Here is a 22,494-nt window from a genome sequence, read left to right as displayed (position 1 = left end):
GGGGCGTTCATTGACTGACAGGCGGCTAAATTGGCTACAGGTGTGAATGTCTATGCCCTGCAGGAGTAGCCTGTTTCTGATAACTAGGCCACAGTACATTGTGTGCTGAGAATGATAATATTATAATGAACCACAGTAGGGATTTAAAAGTTTTGATGCTCACCTGATTCTCATGCTATTTTGATAAATAAAAATATATATACAATTATAATATTCAAGTCTGTCAGCAGAAGAGGGAGACAACTTGAGATGAACCTTAGAAATCGTTTTGTAGAAGTAGATCGACACATGAACATTACAGGAGGTAAACAACTATGTACAGGAGGTAAACAAATATGGAATTACTGTATTTTAAGATTTCTACACAAATACCGTTGAATATTACATATCTTTTTTTCTATAAATAATGTTCCTTGGGACGTTTAGAATATTGAATTAGCAGAATTAGCCCCCAAATATGATAATTTTAAACTGAATTGCTTTAACGTGCAATGTAATGGCAGAAAATCTAGATGCAGTGAAAAGGTGTGACAGACTTTCCTCAGGAGGCACATGGTGAGTTAAAACGTAAAAAATTGTGACATTTGTAAAACTGGACAATCCTTTGCAAGCTACCCACTGAAGCAATAATACGAAATAAATCGTGTTCCTTCTATCTCAATAGATTCCCACGATATGAGTTATATTACCCATAAAACCTAGCAGTCAAACATGGAAATTATTCCAATCATTTTCCCACCATTCATTTTTCCCATAGGGGATTTTTAGAAACACGTCAAATAAGAGCTGTGTTTCGTGTAGACTTACCCTGTTGTGACATTTTGATAAGAGTGTAAATCTAAGAGTGTAAAAAGGTGACTTTTATCAATATATTCACCTGTAATTGACCCTCAAAAATGAAATGCTAATTAGCTGCTAATGTGGCTATTATAAAGAACTACAAATGCCATAATGATCTGGACAAGGCTGACGAATCGAGGCAAATGTAACAATCTCTGGATTAACTATTTTAGCTAAATGTAGTAATTAATAATACCTGTTAGCAAAGGTGTCAGCTAGAGATGATGTGCAGGAACTTGCAGGGATTTGTACTTTTGCATGATATCTACTTTGATGCTAATTAGCATTTTCGAATCTGAGAGTAAATAGATCCGAATATATTGATAAAACTCACCTTATCCGAAAGAGATTGACAGGGTTATCAAAACGTCACATCAGGGTAAGCCTACATGAAACAAAGCCCAAGTGCTCTCCCCACTTGCTTCAAGATGTCTACCATGGTTCATGTACCCAAGAAAGCAAAGGTAACTGAACTAAATGACACGATGAAGTGCTTTGAGAGGCTAGTTAAGGATCATATCCCTACTTGACACCCTAGACCCACTTCAATTTGCCTACTGCTCAAATAGATCCACAGACCCTATCCCATCTGGACAAGAGGAATACCTATATACCTGTTCCTTGACTATAGCTCAGCATTCAACACCATACTACCCTCCAAGCTCATCATTAAGCTTGGGGCCCTGGGTCTGAACCTAGTCCTGTGCAACTTGGTCCTGGACTTCCTGATGGGCCACCCTCAGGTGGTGAAGGTAGGAAACAACACCTCCACTATGCTGATCCTGGGCCCCACAAGGGTGCGTACTCAGCTCCCTCCTGTACTCCCTGTTCACCCTTGACTGCGTGGCCACACACACCTCCAACTCAATCATCAAGTTTTCTGACGACAACAGTAGTAGGCCTGATTACCAACAACAACAAAACAGCCTACAGGGAGGTGAGGGCCCTGGCAGAGTGGTGCCAAATAACCTCTCAATCAACGTCAACAAAACAAGGGAGTTGATCGTGGAATTAAGGAGACAACAGAGCGAGCAGGCCCCGATTCACCTCGACTGGACTGCAGTGGAGAAGGTGAATAGCTTCAAGTTCCTCGGCGTACACGTCACAGACAATCTGAAATGGTCCACCCCCACAGATAGTGTGTTGAAAAATGCAAAACAGCACCTCTTCAAAATCAGGAGGCTGAAAAAATTCAGCTTGGCCCCTAAGAACCTCAATCTTTTACATATGTACAATTGAGAACATCGTGTCAGGCTGTATCACCGCAGGCTGTATCATCGCCCGCAACTGCAGGGCTCTCCAGAGGGTGGTGTGGTCTGCCCAACGCATCACCGGGGGCACACTGCCTGCCCTCCAGGACACCTACAGCACCCGATGTCACAGGAAGGCCAAAAAGATAATCAAGGACATCAACCACGCGAGCCACGGCCTGTTCACCTGGCGATCATTTAGAAACCAAGGTAAGTATAGGTGCATCAAAGCTGGGACAGAGACTGAAAAACAGCTTCTATCTCAAGGCCATCAGACTGTTAAATAGCCATCACTAGCTGGCAAACACCCGGTTACTCAACCCTGCACCTTAGAGGCTGTTGCCCTACATGCATAGACATGGAATCACTAGTCACTTTAATAATGGTCACATACTGTTTTACTCATTTCATATGTATATAATGTACTCTACTGTATTTTAGTCAACGCCACTCAGACATTGCTCATCCTAATATTTAGATATTTCTTTACTCCATTCTTTTACTTTTAATTTGTTGTAAATGACTAGATACTACTGCACTATTGGAGCTAGGAACACACAGGCATTTCGCTACACCCGTAATAACATCTGCTAAATATGTGTGTAACCAACAAAACTTGATTTATTTGAAATGTTTCTAAAATCCCCTATGGGGAAAAATGACTGGTGGAAAAAACGATTGAAACCATTTCCCTGTTTGACAGCTAGGTTTTATGGGTATTATGATACCTCTACTGTGGGGCTCTATGAAACAGTGCCAAATCAAGAGCAACCCCCATCCCTACTGGAGTTCTTCTTCTCCTTCAATATAATGGCGGTTTGCATACAAGCGCCATGCTCTACCAACTGAGCCACACGGGGCGAGTTCAATGTCCTAGGCGCAATCGAGCAAACACCACCTCTTCCTTCCTAATCTGACCTTTGAATCTTGGTCCACCAACCTTTCTTTGGAGGGCATATAAATGCCGGCCCTTGGGCTCATAGTCCCATCACTTCTGCCACACATATATCAAAATGGCTCTTATCTTACATTTGGCCTCACCTTCAACTACTACAGTACTGCCCTTTACTACAATAGTACTGTCTTACTACAACTACTACAGCACTGCCCTTTAATACAATATTACTGTCTTACTACAACTAGTACAGTACTGTCTTACTTCAACAAGTACAGTCTTACTACAACTAATATTGTACTGTCTGTTACTACAACTAGTACTGTTTGTTACTACAACTAGTACTACCTGCTACTAGAACTAGTATTGTACTGGTGGTTACAAGAACTAGTACTGTCTGTTACTACAACTAGTACTGCCTGCTACTAGAACTAGTACTGTACTGTTACTACAACTAAACTCAGCAAAAAAGAAACATCCCTTTTCAGGACCCTGTCTTTCAAAGATAATTCTTAAAAATCCAAATAACTTCACAGATCTTCATTGTAAAGGGTTTAAATGCCGTTTCCCATGCTTGTTCAATGAACCATAAACAGTTAATGAACATGCACCTGTGGAACGATCGTTAAGACACTAACAGCTTACAGACAGTAGGCAATTAAGGTCACAGTTATGAAAACTTAAGACACTAGAGGTCTTTCTACTGACTCTGAAAAACACCAAAAGAAAGATGCCCAGGGTCCCTGCTCATCTGTATCAACGTGCCTTAGGTATGCTGCAAGGTATGAGTACTGAGGGCAATAAATTGCAATGTCCGTACTGTGAGACCCCTAAGAAAGTGCTACAGGGAGACAGGGCGGACAGCTGATCATCCTCGCAGTAGCAGACCACGTGTAACAACACCTGCACAGGATCGGTACATCCGAACATCACACCTGTGGGACAGGTACAGGATGGCAACAACAACTGCCCGAGTTACACCAGGAACTCAAAATCCCTCCATCGGTGCTCAGACTGTCTGCAATAGGCTGAGAGAGGCTGGACTGAGGGCTTGTTGGCAGGGGGCTGTTGTAAGGCAGGTCCTCACCAGACATCACTGACAACAAAGTCGCCTACAGGCACAAACCCACCGTTGCTGGACCAGACAGGACTGGCAAAAAGTGCTCTTCACTGACGAGTCACAGTTTTGTATTACATGGGGTGATAGTCAGATTTGCGTTTATCGTTGAAGGAATGAGCGTTACACCGAGGCCTGTACTCTGGAGCGGGATCGATTTGGAGGTGGAGGGTCCGTCATGGTCTGGGGCGGTGCGTCACAGCATCATCGGACTGAGCTTGTTGTCAATGCGGGCAATCTCAACGCTATGCATTACAGGGAAGACATCCTCCTACCTCATGTGGTACCCTTCCTGCAGGCTCATCCTGACATGACCCTCCAGCATGACAATGCCACCATGCATACTGCTCGTTGTTCTGTGCGTGATTTCCTGCAAGACAGGAATGTCAGTGTTCTGCCATGGCCAGTGAAGAGCCCAGATCTCAATCCCATTGGGCACATCTGGGACCTGTTGGAACGGAGGGTGAAGGCTTGGGCCATTCCCCTCAGAAATGTCTGGGAACTTGCAGGTGCCTTGGTGGAAGAGTGGGGTAACATCTCATAGCAAGAACTGGAAAATCTGGTGCAGTCCATGAGGAGGAGATGCACTGCAGTACTTAATGCAGCTGGTGGCCATAGCAGATACTGACTGTTACCTTTGATTTTGACCCCCCTATGTTCAGGGATACATTATTCCATTTCTGTTAGTCACGTCTGTGGAAATTGTTCAGTTTATGTCTCAGTTGTTGAATCTAATGTTCATACAAATATTTACACATGTTAAATAAACACAGTTGACAGTGAGAGGTTGTTTCTTTTTTTGCTGAGTTTAGTACTGTCGGTTACTACAACTTGTAGTAACTGAACTGCCTGTTAATACAACTAGTACTGCCTGTTACTACAACTAGTACTGCCTGTTACTACAACTAGTACTGCCTGTTACAACAACTAGTACTGCCTGTTACAACAACTAGTACTGCCTGTTACTACAACTATTACTGCCTGTTACTACAACTAGTACTGCCTGTTACTACAACTCGTACTGTACTGCCTGTTACTACAACTCATACTGTCTGTTACTACAACTAGTACTGCCTGTTACTACAACTCGTACTGTACCGCCTGTTACTACAACTAGTACTGCCTGTTACTACAACTCGTACTGTACTGCCTGTTACTACAACTTATACAACTTATTGAGTCTGTTAGGAGGATCACGTAACTTTTTTTTCTTCCTCAGTGAATTTCAGGTATGATATGGAGTATGACATCAAATACAGCTACTTCCAGCTGGTGGAGTCCCTGTCTGGAGCTGTGGGGCCGCTTTGACATCACATTCAATTAGTCTGATAATATACCAGCAAATATCTGTATGGTTGTGTCTCAAATGGCACCTTATTCCCTTCGATAGGTGACATCCCAAATGGCATCTTATTCCCTTCGATATGTGACATCCCAAATGGCATCTTATTCCCTTCGATATGTGACATCCCAAATGGCATCTTATTCCCTTCGATATGTGACATCCCAAATGGCATCTTATTCCCTTCGATATGTGACATCCCAAATGGCATCTTATTCCCTTCGATATGTGACATCCCAAATGGCATCTTATTCCCTTCGATAGGTGACATCCCAAATGGCATCTTATTCCCTTCGATGGGTAACATCCCAAATGGCATCTAATTCCCTTCGATAGGTAACATCCCAAATGGCATCTTATTCCCTTCAATGGGTAACATTCCAAATGGCATCTTATTCCCTTCGATAGGTGACATCCCAAATGGCATCTTATTCCCTTCGATAGGTGACATCCCAAATGGCATCTTATTCCCTTCGATAGGTGACATCCCAAATGGCATCTTATTCCCTTCGATATGTGACATCCCAAATGGCATCTTATTCCCTTCGATATGTGACATCCCAAATGGCATCTTATTCCCTTCGATATGTGACATCCCAAATGGCATCTTATTCCCTTCGATATGTGACATCCCAAATGGCATCTTATTCCCTTCGATATGTGACATCCCAAATGGCATCTTATTCCCTTCGATATGTGACATCCCAAATGGCATCTTATTCCCTTCGATAGGTGACATCCCAAATGGCATCTTATTCCCTTCGATGGGTAACATCCCAAATGGCATCTAATTCCCTTCGATAGGTAACATCCCAAATGGCATCTTATTCCCTTCAATGGGTAACATTCCAAATGGCATCTTATTCCCTTCGATAGGTGACATCCCAAATGGCATCTTATTCCCTTCGATAGGTGACATCCCAAATGGCATCTTATTCCCTTCGATAGGTGACATCCCAAATGGCATCTTATTCCCTTCGATAGGTGACATCCCAAATGGCATCTAATTCCCTTCGATATGTGACATCCCAAATGGCATCTTATTCCCTTCAATGGGTAACATTCCAAATGGCACCCTATGTAAATAAAGTGCTGTCTGAAAAACAAAGTTGAGTGTAATAAATCTGTTTTTATTCTCTGGCAGAGAGAGAAGTTCAGAGAGGGAATACAGTGAAAACACTGAGGTTGGTGCAAAACAGAAAACAGCTCACAAAATGGCTGAAAGGTGATCATTCCTAAAAGAGGAAAATGCTGGTCCATCATCTGCAGTTTAAGACAAGTAATCATCATAACATACAAAAGGTGAGATTAGAACTAGGGTCAGTTACAGGGGTACCAGTCAGTGAAAAAGAGTGGGATCAACTCTTTAAAAAGCCTAGGGTACGTTCAACCATGCAATCCTACTAAGGAACGAGCCAGTCAGTCAACCTCCGTTCACCACCCTTCATGCATATATACTCATGCATATAAGCAGCAGAAAGTTACAAGGTATCTGTACTACTGTCCACTGAAATACAATCCTATGTCTTAATGAAGCCTCCAGTCTGCTAGATAACGTTACCGTTCTGAATATTGTCAATAAAATACTGAATAACTAATAAACAGCAGAATAATTCATTCTTATTCTATACCATAACCCATGTCCTTTCAGGGCTCGACTGCAATTTAAAATCTTGGCGGTCTGTCCATGCACATCCATCTAGTAATTTGTACATACAATGCTTTAATCAACAGTAGAAAGGAGTTACAGGCATGGCACTTTGAAAGAGTAGAAGAACATTGGATACCTGATCAGATGTGAAAGTTTCCTAACAACAAGTAACAATAACTGAGAAAATACCCAGTACTGTATACACAGGTGATTAAAATATTGTTTGAGAGCACTAGTGTATTATAGCACAGCATATCATTATCCTGACCAGAGATGAGTGGTGGGAGGTGAGTGATTGGGCTGTCTGTCATAGCAGCTGGGCAGTGATTTAGGTCCAACAGCAGAGGGCAATGTTGTGCTTGTCTGCGGCCACAATTACCATAGCAGCAGCAGAACATAATAATTAGTCTGAGCCCTCCACTCACATACCTTCCACCATTATATACACACAGAGACCCTGAAGGTTCAGTTTAGTATCCTAAGCTATTACAAATACATTAATTTGACCTATGACCATTTCGATAGGAAAAAAAGTGCTTTATATTGTTACTGTGGTGGAAATGTACCAGAGACTAGGATAAAAACGTGAAGCCAATTAATGTTGAGGAATTGGTGCAGCAGAGCTCTGAAGAGCTATGAATGAAATATGTTCTCATCCTCAGGTAACCCAACACTAAGATGTCTCTATTCATTGTCACCAGAGAACACTTCTCCTCAATGTCATTTGATTCCCACAGCAGTAGATACATTTCAGTAGTTGCCTTTTGATTACAATTGAATATTATTTTGGTATTGCCTAACACATTTGGAACCATGAAAAGAATATGGTTTTGACTTTAAGGCACCCATTTCCTTGAACATTTTGTATTATTACTGGGAACACAATTCACACGGTTTATAAAATCATCCAGTAGAGTTGAAGAACGAGGAGACTCAGTTGATACTGTATATCTTCAAGGTCGTCTGTTTCTTTTGCATGTTGGTCCCCCACTGATGACCTAGCTCTGGCACAAAACATACTGACACCAGTATCAAAACAAACTGTACAACAAGAGGCTGAAAAACCCTTTGCAACATGGACCTTTTACAACATAATAAATACAACCACACATCACACACCGACAGGGCATCTCAAAACCCAATGTATGAACTCATCCACTAAAACATTATGTCTGATAATCTGGCTTCTAAGACTTGGAAGGGTCTTGTGTTACACGTGTAGTTTTGAGGAGGCTATGACCTGGTCCAACGTGGTGGTGGGTGAGAGCCCTGGTTGGGACAGGGACACCAACACAGAAAGTTTCAATTGGAGCGATCACAAGTGTATTGTTTTAGATCACTGGGGTCAGGAAAGGTGTTGAACAACAACACCCTTCGATTCTCCAAAATGTTCTGCTACTTCTACCCGAAATGTTCTGCTACTTCTACCCAAAATGTTCTGCTACTTCTACCCAAAATGTTCTGCTACTTCTACCCAAAATGTTCTGCTACTTCTACCCAAAATGTTCTGCTACTTCTACCCAAAATGTTCTGCTACTTCTACCCAAAATGTTCTGCTACTTCTACCCAAAATGATAGCCTGTATCAAATGTAGCAACTATTCATATTTCCTTAATCTAGGGGAGATCTAGAGTATGTAACAAAGGGCATAACCGCTAATTACTTGTGTATTAGCCTCAGGCTAACTTACTTAAAACAAAGTAGCAGGGCACAATATTTGGCAACATGGGTGAATAAAACAAGTGGTTGTGAGAGTGCAGTTATCTGGTAGGTGACACGCAGAGGGAGGAAGGTTGGTGAATGACAGTCTGTAGTGCAGCTTAGCCACACTGGGAATGAATGCTGAGGCATCGATCATCCTGAGGGGTCTCCCTACATTCCCAGTATCTGTGCTGTTGGTATGTTAGTGTTATACGTTGGGCCATTACAGTGGGCCTTTGTGCTGACTGCAAGCCTCACCATCGCGAGAGAGATAGAAGTCCTTTAACAAAGAACTTGTAAAAAAGATGTCCCTCATGAATATTTTAATTTGTTCATCTTCAAAAAGTTGATTTAAATAACAAGTACTGTAGTAGGTCCACTGATCAATCAGCTCTGCAGATATCCTTGCACAATGGCTTAAAATTCTACATTTGCCAGAAGGTTTGTTGGTTCAGTCTTAAAGGGTGGGGTAAAATAAGATGCCTCTCCCTTGAGATGTCTCTAGGAGACCTGATTGTTGTCCAGCCTCTTCTCCACAGCTTTGAGGAGGAGCTCAGAGTACTGCTCCAGCAGAGCCAGAGTCCTCTCCTCTCCTGAGCCTGATCCCCCTGTGCCTGGTCCTACAGGCCGGCAGCCCAGCGTACACAGGGAGCCTCCTGCTGCCGGTTCTCCAGAGGGGGATGGTAGTGAGCTCTGGGGCAGGGAGCTCAGCTCGGCCCTCACAACCTCAAAGGCCTCAGACAGGACCCGGGCCATCTCATGCTGCTCCTGCCTGGAGGCTACAGGCACACTGTTCACCTGCAAGACACAGACATTACCACACAAATGAAGTGTATGGAACTGTTCTAAGATGTTGTTGTACATTGATTGTTGTATATCAACAGCACATTTCATCTCTGCATCTCCCAGACAGAGATAGTGGTCTATAAAATAGTAGCCTTTCAGTGAGTGACTCACCATCCTGTAGAACCGGGAGGCCTTCCTAAATGAGTTCTGTAGCTCGCTGGCCAACACCTTGCACGACTCCATACTGAGAGAATCGTCTATTTAAGAGGAGAGAGTTGTGGTACATTGCTAAGGCTCGCGCTGCTTAAACCAACAACTACAAGACAATAGGTTATTGGGCAACAGTAGGGCAATATGCCAATATAAGAAACATGTTGTCAACAATATGTAACCATAGAATTTGGTATGTTTGATATTTTACACAAGGGACGGAAACACAGCAGAACAAGGACCAATGTTAAAAAGTGAAAAAGCGAGAGATGAGACCAAGAGATTAAGAGAGTGGTAGAGTGAGAGAAAGAATGAGAGCATGCCTCACCAATCGAGAGAAACCGGTTAAGTGACGGAGGACATGGACAGGGTGAAGGTGAAGAGTACATGGGGGTGGAGACAGCAGGCCACAGTGCACCAGTAGTAAAGAAGTGCTTGGTGCTGGTCAGGCCCAGACGCAGAGATGACAGGGTGAAGGAGGGAGAACGCTGGAGCAAACCTGTGTGGTCCTGGCCGGGCCCTCGTTGTGACAGCAGGTAGACCGGATTGCCCTGAAGAGACAGCTCCGTCACGGGGCTCTCCTCCTGGGTCAGGCCCTGGCTTTCCTCTGTCTTTGGCTGTTCCAGTCTGTTGTCTACAACAAGGGCCTCAGGACGCAGCTCCGTGGTGAGACCAAGCTGCTCCGCCTCAGGGCTCAGCACTGGGCTAGTCTCCCAAGGAGCAGCAGGGGAGGGGGACAGTGCAATGACTAGCTGGACGTTGTTGAAGAGCAGTGGTGGTTGATTCTGGCCCTGCTGGGGCAATGAGCTAACTGGGGATCTGAGGGAGAGGTTGTCCTCTTTGACAGTCTTGGAGGAAGTGGTGGTGGTCTTGGAGGTACCGTTGGGTGTGAAGACTGCCAGGGAGGGCTTGTCTGGGAGGGACTTGGAGATGTCCAGGTTGAGCTGGGGCTGGGTGCTGCACGTCAGCTTGGCCTGCAGACTCTTGGTGGTTGGGTTAGGGTTAGAGCTAGCTATGAGGTTGGGGATAACAGCAGCTTGGGGCATGGCTAAACCCATCCCTGAGAGGGAGGAGGACGCCGAGGAGACCATGGCCACTGGGAAAGATGCTTTAGTACTCGGACTCTGGGAGGAGCAGCTCTGACTCTTGGTCGTTGGTGGGTTGGAGGTGTTGGAACTACTTCCAGACCCAGACTCCTCCTCAGTCACGTTTAGGTTGTCTCCCATGGACACGGAGCGGGACATCTTGGCCATGGAACTGGTGGTGGGGCTCATGTAGGAGCAGCGGGACTTTAGGCTCCTGGGCATAGTGGCTGTGCTGTGGCTGGTACTGGTGTTGTCCTGAGGCTGGGGGGAGGTGGGGCTGCAGAAGGGGGGCACGCTGGGCAGTGTGCTGCTGGGGGTGGTGGGGAGTGTCACTTGACCCTCGCTGGCCTGGGAGTGATAGAACTGGGAGTGATGGGGCAGGGGGGCCACCACCTTGGAGGGCCGAGACAGGGTTAGAGGCATTTCTACTGGTAACAAGAGAGAGACAGAGAATAAAGGTAAGTGATTAGGCTATGCAGGCCAGGGCGACAACATCTGTCTCTTATCAGAAATGCTTTTAGTCATGGGAATATTTGGGAACAGATTTCCGAAATTAAACTAATTTGTTGCTGAATTCCTGGTGATTTCAGAATTTTTTTGGTCCGCAAGCCGCATGCTGCCGACCAATGTTTTACACTGGTCCCTAGTGTCTGGGCTGGAGCGTGAAGTCACTAGCTCTGCTGGTCGGCTACTACAAAGCAACCTAGACGTCCGTTTTGGGCAAAAATGTGTATTTATTATGAAGTTCGATCCCCACAGTGAATTATTTTCAAGTTTGCTACAAATCGAGATCTTTAATTAAACAGTGATCCGTTCTGACATTTTCTTTGTCTCACAGGACCATGTGCTCACACAGACCCAATCACGGACCGGGCAGGCTACGAGGAGGCTTGCGCTCTCATGCCATAGACATAAGGTTGTTGCTCAGGCAGGATAAATACGACTACATCGACCATGATCCTTTGCTGAGCAACATGAAGCAATATGGAGCACTACAAATTTAAAAAAGTTCTGGCTTCATGAGCCATTGGGAGTTTCCCATAGGGATATGTGGATGACGTCAGCGCCATCACTATCTACTGGTTTTATACCGTACATAGAATATAAGACGAGGACCTTTTAAATCATAACATTGTCCCGCAATACATTATCATAACATTGTCCATTAATACATTATCATGACATTATCACAATCCCTTCCTTAGTGTCTCACCCTCAGTGTGCAGGTTCTGGACTGACTGGGACTTCCTCATGCCTGTAGTTGTGAGGTGAGAGGCTGCAGCCTTGGTCACAGGGCTGACCATCCTACGGGAGTCCACTGCAGGGTTAAACAGCTTCTTCCTCAGAGGAGAGGCCCGCAGATTAAGAAACTTCTCCGTAGTGTCCACTACTTCTAGTCTCCCAGTGGGGCCCTTTTGAGAGTCTTCTGAGACCTTCCTCTGGCTATGGGCTTGGCTCTGGTCTCTGTCCTGGTTGTGGCTCTGGCCCTGGTTGTGCTCCATGAGAGGCCTCACCTGAGAGACCAGGGGCTTCACCACACCGCTGCCTACCTTCCCCTCACCAATGCTCTTAGATAGGAATGGAAAGGAGGTCCTGCTAGAAAGGAAAAACAACGAGTCATTCAGCTGGGACTGTTTGTCAAAATATTCAGTTGATTTAAAATGATATCTCACGTTTGAGATAAATTAGTATGGGTTAAGTGATTTTCTTTGATGAACTAACTGGCATACCTTCCAGTAGAGCATTGGGACAGGAACTTAGAGGAGATGCTGATATTGTCAGGGGTGGCAGCTCTCGTCGGACTCACTGACAATCAGAGAGGATTAATACAATTGATACATCTGGAAAATAGTTGAACTATTACCGTGTGTGTCTTTGTTCTGTGTAAACTACTATATCTCATGTACTCCTGGCAGCACAATCAATTTCCCTGTGTGGACAATAGTCTCTGGGTGCAGCCCAATAATATTTATTTTCTCTTGAAGTGTGCACACGTTCACTACTTCTATTTACAAAAGCATTGGATTGGTGGAGGCAGGGGATAGTGGGAGTTTCCACCAACATGTCTTATACCAGTCAAGGAGAAGGTAACTGGGATGTAGACTCTGTTCTTACCTGGGTTGTTAAGCTCAGCCAGGTTGCCAAAGTGCTGTTTGAGGAAGGCCTCCTGGTCGGGGGTCTGGGGTACTACCGTCACCCCCTTGGCATCTCCCCTCCCTACGCCCCCCTCCTCTTCCACCTCCAGTTCCTCCAGGTCCAATTCAGAGGAGTTCCCATCCACACTGAGAGGCTCCGTCGGCTCAGGGTCTGACACACAGACAATTTGATTAACTAGTGGAGGTACATTGCATAAAAACGTCCACAGGGAAACTGTGTGTGTGTGTGTGTGTGTGTGTGTGTGTGTGTGTGTGTGTGTGTGTGTGTGTGTGTGTGTGTGTGTGTGGCTCACCCTCTGCAGGAGGCTGCTGCTGACTGTCTGGGCTGGACAGTCTGCTGTTGGAGTAGTCCACAGAGCAGGCGCTGTCTGGGCTGTGTTTGTCATGGTGGCCCTGGCTCCACTGGTTGTGGTTCTGGTACCCCTTCACACTCCTGCTGGCCCCAGGCCCAGGCAGCAGCTGCTTCACCAGGTACTCACTACAGAGAGAGAAACACACATAGTAGAGTAAGTTTATTAAAGTGCTAGGATGCATCCCAAATGCCACCATATTCCCTATACAGTGCACTACTTATGACCTGGGTCCATAGGGAATAGGGTTCCAAGTGTTACTACACAATATAACAGCAATTGATAAAACATTACATAGTGAAAACAACATTCCAGACCCTAAGTATCTGGATATATGGATTAGATGGTACAGTATGTACAGTGCCTTCAGAAACTATTCACAGTCCTTGAATTTGACCACATGTTGTTGTTTTACAGCCTGAATTTAAAACTGATTAAATTGAGATTGGTCACTGGCCCACACACAATACCCCATAATGTCAAAGTGGAAGGATGTTTTCTAAATGTTAACAAATTAATAAAAAATGAAAATCTGAAATGTCTTGAGTCAATATGTATTCAACCCCTTTGTTACGGCAAATCTAAATAACAAGTCACATAATAAGTTACATGGACTCACTCTGAGCACAATAATAGTGTTTAACATGATTTTTGAATGACCCCCTCATCTCTGTACCCCACACATACAATTATCTGAAAAGTTCCTCAGTCGAGCAGTGAATTTCAAACACAGATTCAACCACAAAAACCAGGGAGGTTTTCCAATGCCTCACTAAGAAGGGAACTTATTGGTAGCTGTGTAACAATTAAATAAACCGACATTGAATATCCATTTGAGCATGGTGACGTTATTAATTACACTTTGCATGGTGTATCAATACACCCAGTCATTACAAGAGATACAGGCGTCCTTCCTAACTCAGTTGCCGGAGAGGAAGGAAACCGCTCAGGGGTTTCACCATGAGGCCAATGGTGACTTTAAAACAGTTTCAGAGTTTAATGGCTGTGATAGGAGAAAACTGAGGATGGATCAATAACATTATAGTTACTCTACAATACTAACCTGAATGACAGTGAAAAGAAGGAAGACTGTACATAATATAAATATTCCAAAACATTACATCCTGTTTGCAACACGGCACTAAAGTAATACTGCAAAAAAATATATTGCTAAGCAATTCACTTTTTGTAATTAATACAAAGTGTAATGTTTGAGGCAAATCCAATACAACACATTACTGAGTACCAATCTCCAGATTTTCAGGCATTGTGATGGCTGCATCATGTTATGAGTGTGCTTGTAATCGTTAAGGACTGGGGAGGTTTTTAGAAAAAAAAGAAATGGAATGGAGCTAAGCACAGGTAAAATCCTAGAGGAAAACCTGGTTCAGTCTGCTTTCCACTAGACACTGGGAGATTAATTCACCTCCCAGCAGGACAATAAACTAAAACACAAGGCCAAATCTACGTTGGAGTTGTTTACCAAGAAGACAGTGAATGTTCCTGAGTGGCCGAGTTACAGTTTTGCCTGAAAATGGTTGTCTAGTAACGATCAACAACCAATTTGACAGAACTTGAAGAATGTTGAAAATAAGAAAAAATGGGAAAATGTTTCAAAATACTGGTGTGGAAAACTCTCAGAGACTTACCCAGAAAGACTGACAGCTCTCAGAGACTTACCCAGAAAGACTGACAGCTCTCAGAGACTTACCCAGAAAGACTGACAGCTCTCAGAGACTTACCCAGAAAGACTGACAGCTCTCAGAGACTTACCCAGAAAGACTGACAGCTCTCAGAGACTTACCCAGAAAGACTGACAGCTCTCAGAGATTTACCCAGAATGCTTGACAGCTCTCAGAGATTTACCCAGAAAGACTGACAGCTCTCAGAGATTTACCCAGAAAGACTGACAGCTCTCAGAGACTTACCCAGAAAGACTGGCAGCTCTCAGAGACTTACCCAGAAAGACAGCCGGAATCACTGTCAAAGGTGTTTCTACAAAGTATTGACTGAGGGCATGAATACTTATATAAATTAGATATTTATTTCATTTGAAAGAAATTTGCAAAAATGGCTAAAACAATGTTTTCACTTTGTCATTATGGGGTATTGTGTGTAGATGGGTGAGACAAGAAATCAATTTAACACATTTTGAATTCAGGTTGTAACACAACAAAATGTGGAATAAGTCAAAGGTATGAATACTTTCTGAAGGCACTGCATTTAGTATACAAACTACAGTATATGATATGTAGGGGCCAAGAGTCTTACCATGTCAGAGAAAACTACAGGCCCCAACTATATTGTATGTGTACTATGATAAGGCAGTGATATACATCAATGGTGTAATGGAGAGATTGTAGAGATCCAGGAGAAAAAAGGTAGAAGCTGCGTTTACCTGACGGCTCATTTATTGATTGATTAATTTGATTGATTTACCTGCCGGCTAAGCTGACCCTGTCCTCAAAGCCGTCGGGGTACAGCACTGGGCCTGTCTCTGTGTCAGGTGTCTGTGGAGAGAGCATGATGTATTTGGGCCGCTGCTGGGACCTCTGATCAGACTCCCCCTGCAAGAAAGACAAACATGAGAAAATACTATGAATCATAAAACATCACCTGAAATTGGACCTCACAATCCTCAATACACAAAATATGGATGAGAGTACCATGGTTTCATCCAACCTATTTTGTGACCCATGATTGAACATTTAGAAGTAGTAAATCCATAGGTAACATAGATGGAGTAATACATTGTCTATGCACTGTATCAAGCAGGGCCAAAGTAAGGTCAGGTGGCTGTTCCCTGTTAAATTAACTCACCCATGCAGTGAGGGGTTGCAGGCTGATGGTACTGCCCAGCTCTTCCTCTCTGAATGGGTCTCTGAAGGAGACAGAAACAGGCTGGGTCTGGGTCTTAGTGGGGGAGGAGGGGGGCATGGCGAAGGAGTCCAGCTGTCTGAGGTCTAACATGGACTTGACCATCAGATCCATGCTGTCCATGCGTCTGGACCAGCGGCGCCGCGGACGGGGACCCCTGTCCTCAGAGTGGTGACTGCCCTGGGAGGACCGCCTGCCAAAAGAGTTCTCCTACAGGACGGACGGACGGACGCACACACGAGTTGTGAGCCTACAGTTTATAGTGGGAATATTCTGAATTAAATTTCTACTTTACAAGTGACAAAAAGAAGAGCGAAAATACATGGGAGACAAGGCTGGGGGCAGAGATGACTGAGGAAAGGCTGCGGGCAGAGATGACTGAGGGTAGAGATGAGGAAAGGCTGGGGGCAGAGATGACTGAGGAAAGGCTGCGGGCAGAGATGACTGAGGGCAGAGATGACTGAGGAAAGGCTGTGGGCAGAGATGATTGAGGAAAGGCTGGGGGCAGAGATGACTGAGGAAAGGCTGGGGGCAGAGATGACTGAGGAAAGGCTGGGGGCAGAGATGACTGAGGAAAGGCTGGGGGCAGAGATGACTGAGGAAAGGCTGGGGGCAGAGATGACTGAGGAAAGGCTGGGGGCAGAGATGACTGAGGAAAGGCTGGGGGCAGAGATGACTGAGGAAAGGCTGGGGGCAGAGATGACTGAGGAAAGGCTGGGGGCAGAGATGACTGAGGAAAGGCTGGGGGCAGAGATGACTGAGGAAAGGCTGAGGGCAGAGATGACTGAGGAAAGGCTGAGGGCAGAGATGACTGAGAAAAAGGCTGGGGGCAGAGATGACTGAGGAAAGGCTGGGGGCAGAGATGACTGAGGGAAGGCTGAGGGCAGAGATGACTGAGGGAAGGCTGAGGGCAGAGATGACTGAGGAAAGGCTGGGGGCAGAGATGACTGAGGAAAGGCTGTGGGCAGAGATGACTGAGGAAAGGCTGTGGGCAGAGATGACTGAGGAAAGGCTGTGGGCAGAGATGACTGAGGAAAGGCTGTGGGCAGAGATGACTGAGGAAAGGCTGGGGGCAGAGATGACTGAGGAAAAGCTGCTACAGAAAGACTGCTGCTACTAACCCTTTTCAGTTCATGAGAGTTGTGCTTTTCATCTGAGGTGTCTGAAAAACAAACACAAAACCAATTGATATCACGTGTCCTGTCAACATTGTGAAGAACCACATTCTTAATACTGCAGCTATATTGTTTGCTTGTGTACATACAGTACCAGTCAAAAGTTTGGACACACCTACTCATTCAAGGGTTTTTCTTTCTTTTTACAATTTTCTACATTGTAGAATAATAATGAAGACATTAAAACTATGAAATAACACATATGGAATCATGTAGTAAGCAAAACAGTGTTAAACAAATCTAAATACAGTTTAGATTTTAGATTCTTCAAAGTAGCCACCCTTTGTCTTGATGACAGCTTTGCACACTCTTGTCATTCGCTCAACCAGTTTCACCTGGAATGCTTTTCCAAAAGTTCCCACATATGCTGAGCACTTGTTGGCTGCTTTTGCTTCACTCTGCGGTCCAACTCATCCCAAACCATCTCAATTGGGTTGAGGTCGGGTGATTGACTTAGAATACGTGGACAACTACAAATACCTAGGTGTCTGGGTAGACTGTAAACTCTCCTTCCAGACTCACATTAAACATCTCCAATCCAAAATTAAATCTAGAATTGGCTTCCTATTTCGCAACAAAGCATCCTTCACTCATGCTGCCAAACATACCCTTGTAAAACTGACCATCCTACCAATCCTTGACTTCGGCGATGTAATTTACAAAATAGCCTTCAATACCCTACTCAACAAATTGGATGCAGTCTATCACAGTGCAATACGTTTTGTCACCAAAGCCCCATATACTACCCACCATTGCGACCTGTACGCTCTCGTTGGCTGGCCCTCGCTTCATACTCGCCGCCAAACCCACTGGCTCCATGTCATCTACAAGACCCTGCAAGGTAAAGTCCCCCCTTATCTCAGCTCGCTGGTCACCATAGTATCACCCACCTGTAGCACGCGCTCCAGCAGGTATATCTCTCTGGTCACCCCCAAAACCAATTATTTCTTTGGCCGCCTCTCCTTCCAGTTCTCTGCTGCCAATGACTGGAACGAACTACAAAAATCTCTGAAACTGGAAACACATATCTCCCTCACTAGCTTTAAGCACCAGCTGTCAGAGCAGCTCACAGATTACTGCACCTGTACATAGCCCAGCTATAATTTAGCCCAAACAACTACCTCTTTCCCTACTGTATTTATTTGACTTATTTTGCTCCTTTGCACCCCATTATTTTTATTTCTACTTTGCACATTCTTCCACTGCAAATCTACCATTCCAGTGTTTTACTTGCTATATTGTATTTACTTTGCCACCATGGCCTTTTTTTTGCCTTTACCTCCCTTCTCACCTCATTTGCTCACATCGTATATAGACTTGTTTATACTGTATTATTGACTGTATGTTTGTTTTACTCCATGTGTAACTCTGTGTCGTTGTATGTGTCGAACTGCTTTGCTTTATCTTGGCCAGGTCGCAATTGTAAATGAGAACTTGTTCTCAACTTGCCTACCTGGTTAAATAATGGTGAAATAAATCAATAAAAATTGTGGAGGCAAGGTTATCTGACGCAGCACTCCATCACTCTCTTTCTCGGTCAAATAGCCCTTAAACAGCCTGGAGGTGTGTTGGGTCATTGTCTTGTTGAAAAACAAATGATAGTCCCACTAAGTGCAAACCAGATGGGATGGCGTATCGCTGCAGAATGCTGTGGTAGCATAGTTGGTTAAGTGTGCCTTGAATTCTAAATAAATCACTGACAGTGTCACCAGCAAAGCACCCCCACACCATCACACCTCCTCCATGCTTCACGGTGGGAACCACACGTACGGAGATCATCCGTTCACCTACTCCGAGTTTCACAAAGACATGGTGGTTGGAACCAAAAATCTCAAATTTGGACTCATCAGACCAAAGGACAGATCTCCACCGGTCTGATGTCCATTGCTCGTGTTTCTTGGCCCAAGCAAGTCTCTTCTTCTTATTGGTGTTCTTTAGTAGTGGTTTCTTTGCAGTAAATCGCCAGATTGACCGAACTTCATGTCATAAAGTAATGACAGACTGTCGTTTCTCTTTGCTTATCTGAGCTGTTCTTGCCATAATATTGACTTGGTCTTTTATCAAATAGGGCTATCTTCTGTATACCACCTCTACCTTGTCACAACACAACTGATTGGTTATCTTCTGTATACCACCCCTACCTTGTCACAACACAACTGATTGGTTATCTTCTGTATACCACTCCTACCTTGTCACAACACAACTGATTGGTTATCTTCTGTATACCACCCCTACCTTGTCACAACACAACTGATTGGTTATCTTCTGTAGACCACACCCCTACCTTGTCACAACACAACTGATTGGATCAAACGCATTAAGAAGGAAAGAAAATCCCACAAATTAACTTATTTTGACTGGTACTGTATGTTAAATGAGATACCAACCTGTCTCTTCCCCTGCACTGCAGCCTGACACCATGTAAGGAGAGATCCTCTCTTCCTCATCCTCTTCTTCTATCCCCTCCTCCTCCACCTCTTTGTCACTGTCAGAGGACATGGTGACAATGGGAGGGGTGCTATGTAACTCTCTCCTGGTGCTGCACAGGACAGACAGAGAATAGAACACACACTATTAGGTGACAATAGTCAAACGGAACATGTTGTATGCCTCCTAAATGGCACCGTATTCCCTATATAGAGCCCTATGGCTCCTGGTCAAAAGTAGTGCACTATATAGGGAATAGGGTGCCATTTGGGAAGCACAGAGTGCATTTACAGTTGACATTGAATAACTCACATAATAACTAACAACGTTCATAGCAACAAGCCTGTAGACAAACAAGGGGGCGGCAGGTATCCTAGTGGTTAAGAGCATTGGGCCCACCCTAGTTCCTCTGCTAAATGACTCAAATGTAAACAATTCAGGATTAACACTTGTCTTCACTCCATCAATCAAATGTATTATGTCAATTGGCATTCAGAATATGTGTGTCTCCACTAAGTTATGTAAACGTTATGTTTGCTTTCTATGGGTATTAGCTAGCACAACACATGTTATCCCATTAACTACATACCCTTTGCCCCATGAGGAGCTAACAGCAACAAGAGAACAAACAACAACAGGAATAAGTCATATGAGTCAAGATACTTGTCCCACATTAGTGTGTTTAATGCTGCAGATACCTGAGATTGCAAGGTTTGTGAAGTGGGGTCTTCTGAACTGGCTTGCCATTCTGCTTGAGGTCCGAGAGACGCTGTCTCATACTGATGGTCAGCTCCGGGGACAGACGCCACACGAAGATACAGCTATCACCAGACACAGTTATCATGTGCTTGCAGTCATTGGTAAACTTCATTCCAGTCACAACCTCTGTGAAAAAGAAAAAAGACAAACAAATGAAAATAAGGAAATATCTGGGCACTCAATTATGGACATTTTTTTACAAAGAAATGATCTGTGGAATTCACAGTATGAGAGGTCATTAAATGCAACGATGGACATGATGATGAAGAGGAGTTCCAGATTGTTCCTCCTTTCTGAATACACTGCTGGCTGCAGATTGTCAGTCACACATTTTGCTGTATTTCTTCTAACTAAATGGAGTAGTTTTTACCAGAGTGTCCAAACATGGTGGCCACACACTCCCCAGAGTAGAAGTCAAAGATGCTGATGTTCTTGTCTGAACAGCTGGTGGCCACATACAGCCCTGAGGGGTCTGTCTGAACCTGAGGAGCGAAAAAGACAACGGTGGGCCAATTTTTATAAACCAGCTACAGTGTTGTCAAATTAGTCTTCACAGCAACACTACATGACATGAAAACATGCAAGCCTAACCCACCTTGATGACAGTCCCATCCTCTCCTTGGGAGCCCTTGTACAGTTTCTTCTGTTTTCCATTACTGATGTTGAAGATTCTGTTGTTAGGGGAAAGAAGTGTCAAACTAAGAACCTACAGGCACAGAGGTTCTATTCAGATCTCAACATGAAAACACACCAGCAGCTCAGTACTCTAGGAGTAAATCCCAAAGACAGTTCTGCTGTTGAAGCACCCGTGGCTTTATCAGGTGATCAATCCTCTGGTTTATCAAATGTCAGCACATCTATACACAAAAATGGAGGGCAATAAGTCAATGACCTCAAGTCAGACCCGTCTGTCTATTTTACGTCCTGCCTCGGCAGTTAAGTTTTAGACTGGAAAACATTCAGATCAAGGGACTGAGTCATCTGACCTTGAAAGTTCAAGGAAACACTGGACTGTGTTGTATCAGCATATCGATTGCGCAACCAGGGCTGGTAAAACCTTGGATCATTGCTATTCTAACTTCCGCGATGCATATAAGGCCCTCCCCCGCCCTCCTTTCGGAAAAGCTGACCACAACTCCATTTTGTTGCTTCCTGCCTACAGACAGAAACAAGGTCAGGTCTGTTCAACGCTGGTCCGACCAATCTGATTCCACGCTTCAAGACTGCTTCGATCACGCGGACTGGGATATGTTCCGCATTGCGTCCAACAACAACATTGACGAATACGCCGATTCGGTGAGCGAGTTCATTAGAAAGTGCATTGATGATGTCGTTCCCATAGCAACGATTAAAACATTCCCAAACCAGAAACCGTGGATTGATGGCAGCATTCGCGTGAAACTGAAAGCGCGAACCACTGCTTTTAACCAGGGAAAGGTGACCGGAAACATGACCGAATACAAACAGTGTAGCTATTCCATCCGGAAGGCAATCAAACAAGCTAAGCGTCAGTATAGAGACAAAGTAGAGTCACAATTCAACGGCTCAGACACAAGAGGTATGTGGCAGGGTCTACAGTCAATCACGGATTACAAAAAGAAAACCTTTCCTGTCACGGACCAGGATGTCTTGCTACCAGGCAGACTAAATAACTTTTTTGCCCACTTTGAGGACAATACAGTGCCACTGACACGGCCCGCAACCAAAACCTGCGGACTCTCCTTCACTGCAGCCGACGTGAGGAAAACATTTAAACGTGTTAACCCTCGCAAGGCTGCAGGCCCAGACGGCATCCCCAGCCGCGTCCTCAGAGCATACGCAGACCAGCTGGCTGGTGTGTTTACGGACATATTCAATCAATCCTTTTCCCAGT

At 44.5% G+C, this 22,494-nt stretch overlaps 1 protein-coding gene across 7 annotated transcripts in view; it reads right to left on the bottom strand.

Moving 5' to 3' along the window:
* Positions 1-6,553: 6,553 nt before the first annotated feature.
* LOC109904583 (mitogen-activated protein kinase-binding protein 1) overlaps positions 6,554-22,494 on the bottom strand; it is a 64,559-nt gene continuing 48,618 nt past the window's right edge. For 3 of the 7 annotated variants that reach the window (XM_031787909.1, XM_031787914.1, XM_031787913.1), the window contains 14 exons: positions 21,217-21,292; positions 20,992-21,103; positions 20,561-20,747; positions 19,823-19,974; positions 17,382-17,422; positions 16,204-16,470; positions 15,823-15,950; positions 13,327-13,511; positions 12,993-13,184; positions 12,608-12,683; positions 12,091-12,473; positions 10,121-11,305; positions 9,754-9,839; positions 6,554-9,594 (listed from right to left, as the gene is read on the bottom strand). In XM_031787909.1, the coding sequence (XP_031643769.1) occupies positions 9,298-9,594; positions 9,754-9,839; positions 10,121-11,305; positions 12,091-12,473; positions 12,608-12,683; positions 12,993-13,184; positions 13,327-13,511; positions 15,823-15,950; positions 16,204-16,470; positions 17,382-17,422; positions 19,823-19,974; positions 20,561-20,747; positions 20,992-21,103; positions 21,217-21,292 (3,367 nt within the window). In that variant the 3' untranslated portion in view covers positions 6,554-9,297. The remainder of the gene's footprint in view (positions 9,595-9,753; positions 9,840-10,120; positions 11,306-12,090; positions 12,474-12,607; positions 12,684-12,992; positions 13,185-13,326; positions 13,512-15,822; positions 15,951-16,203; positions 16,471-17,381; positions 17,423-19,822; positions 19,975-20,560; positions 20,748-20,991; positions 21,104-21,216; positions 21,293-22,494) is intronic. The other 4 variants (XM_031787915.1, XM_031787910.1, XM_031787916.1 and 1 more) reach the window with 4 other exon arrangements.

The sequence above is a fragment of the Oncorhynchus kisutch genome, linkage group LG14 (genome assembly GCF_002021735.2).
Source record: "Oncorhynchus kisutch isolate 150728-3 linkage group LG14, Okis_V2, whole genome shotgun sequence".
Taxonomy (NCBI): domain Eukaryota; kingdom Metazoa; phylum Chordata; class Actinopteri; order Salmoniformes; family Salmonidae; genus Oncorhynchus; species Oncorhynchus kisutch.
This window is presented reverse-complemented; position numbering and strand designations above follow the sequence as displayed.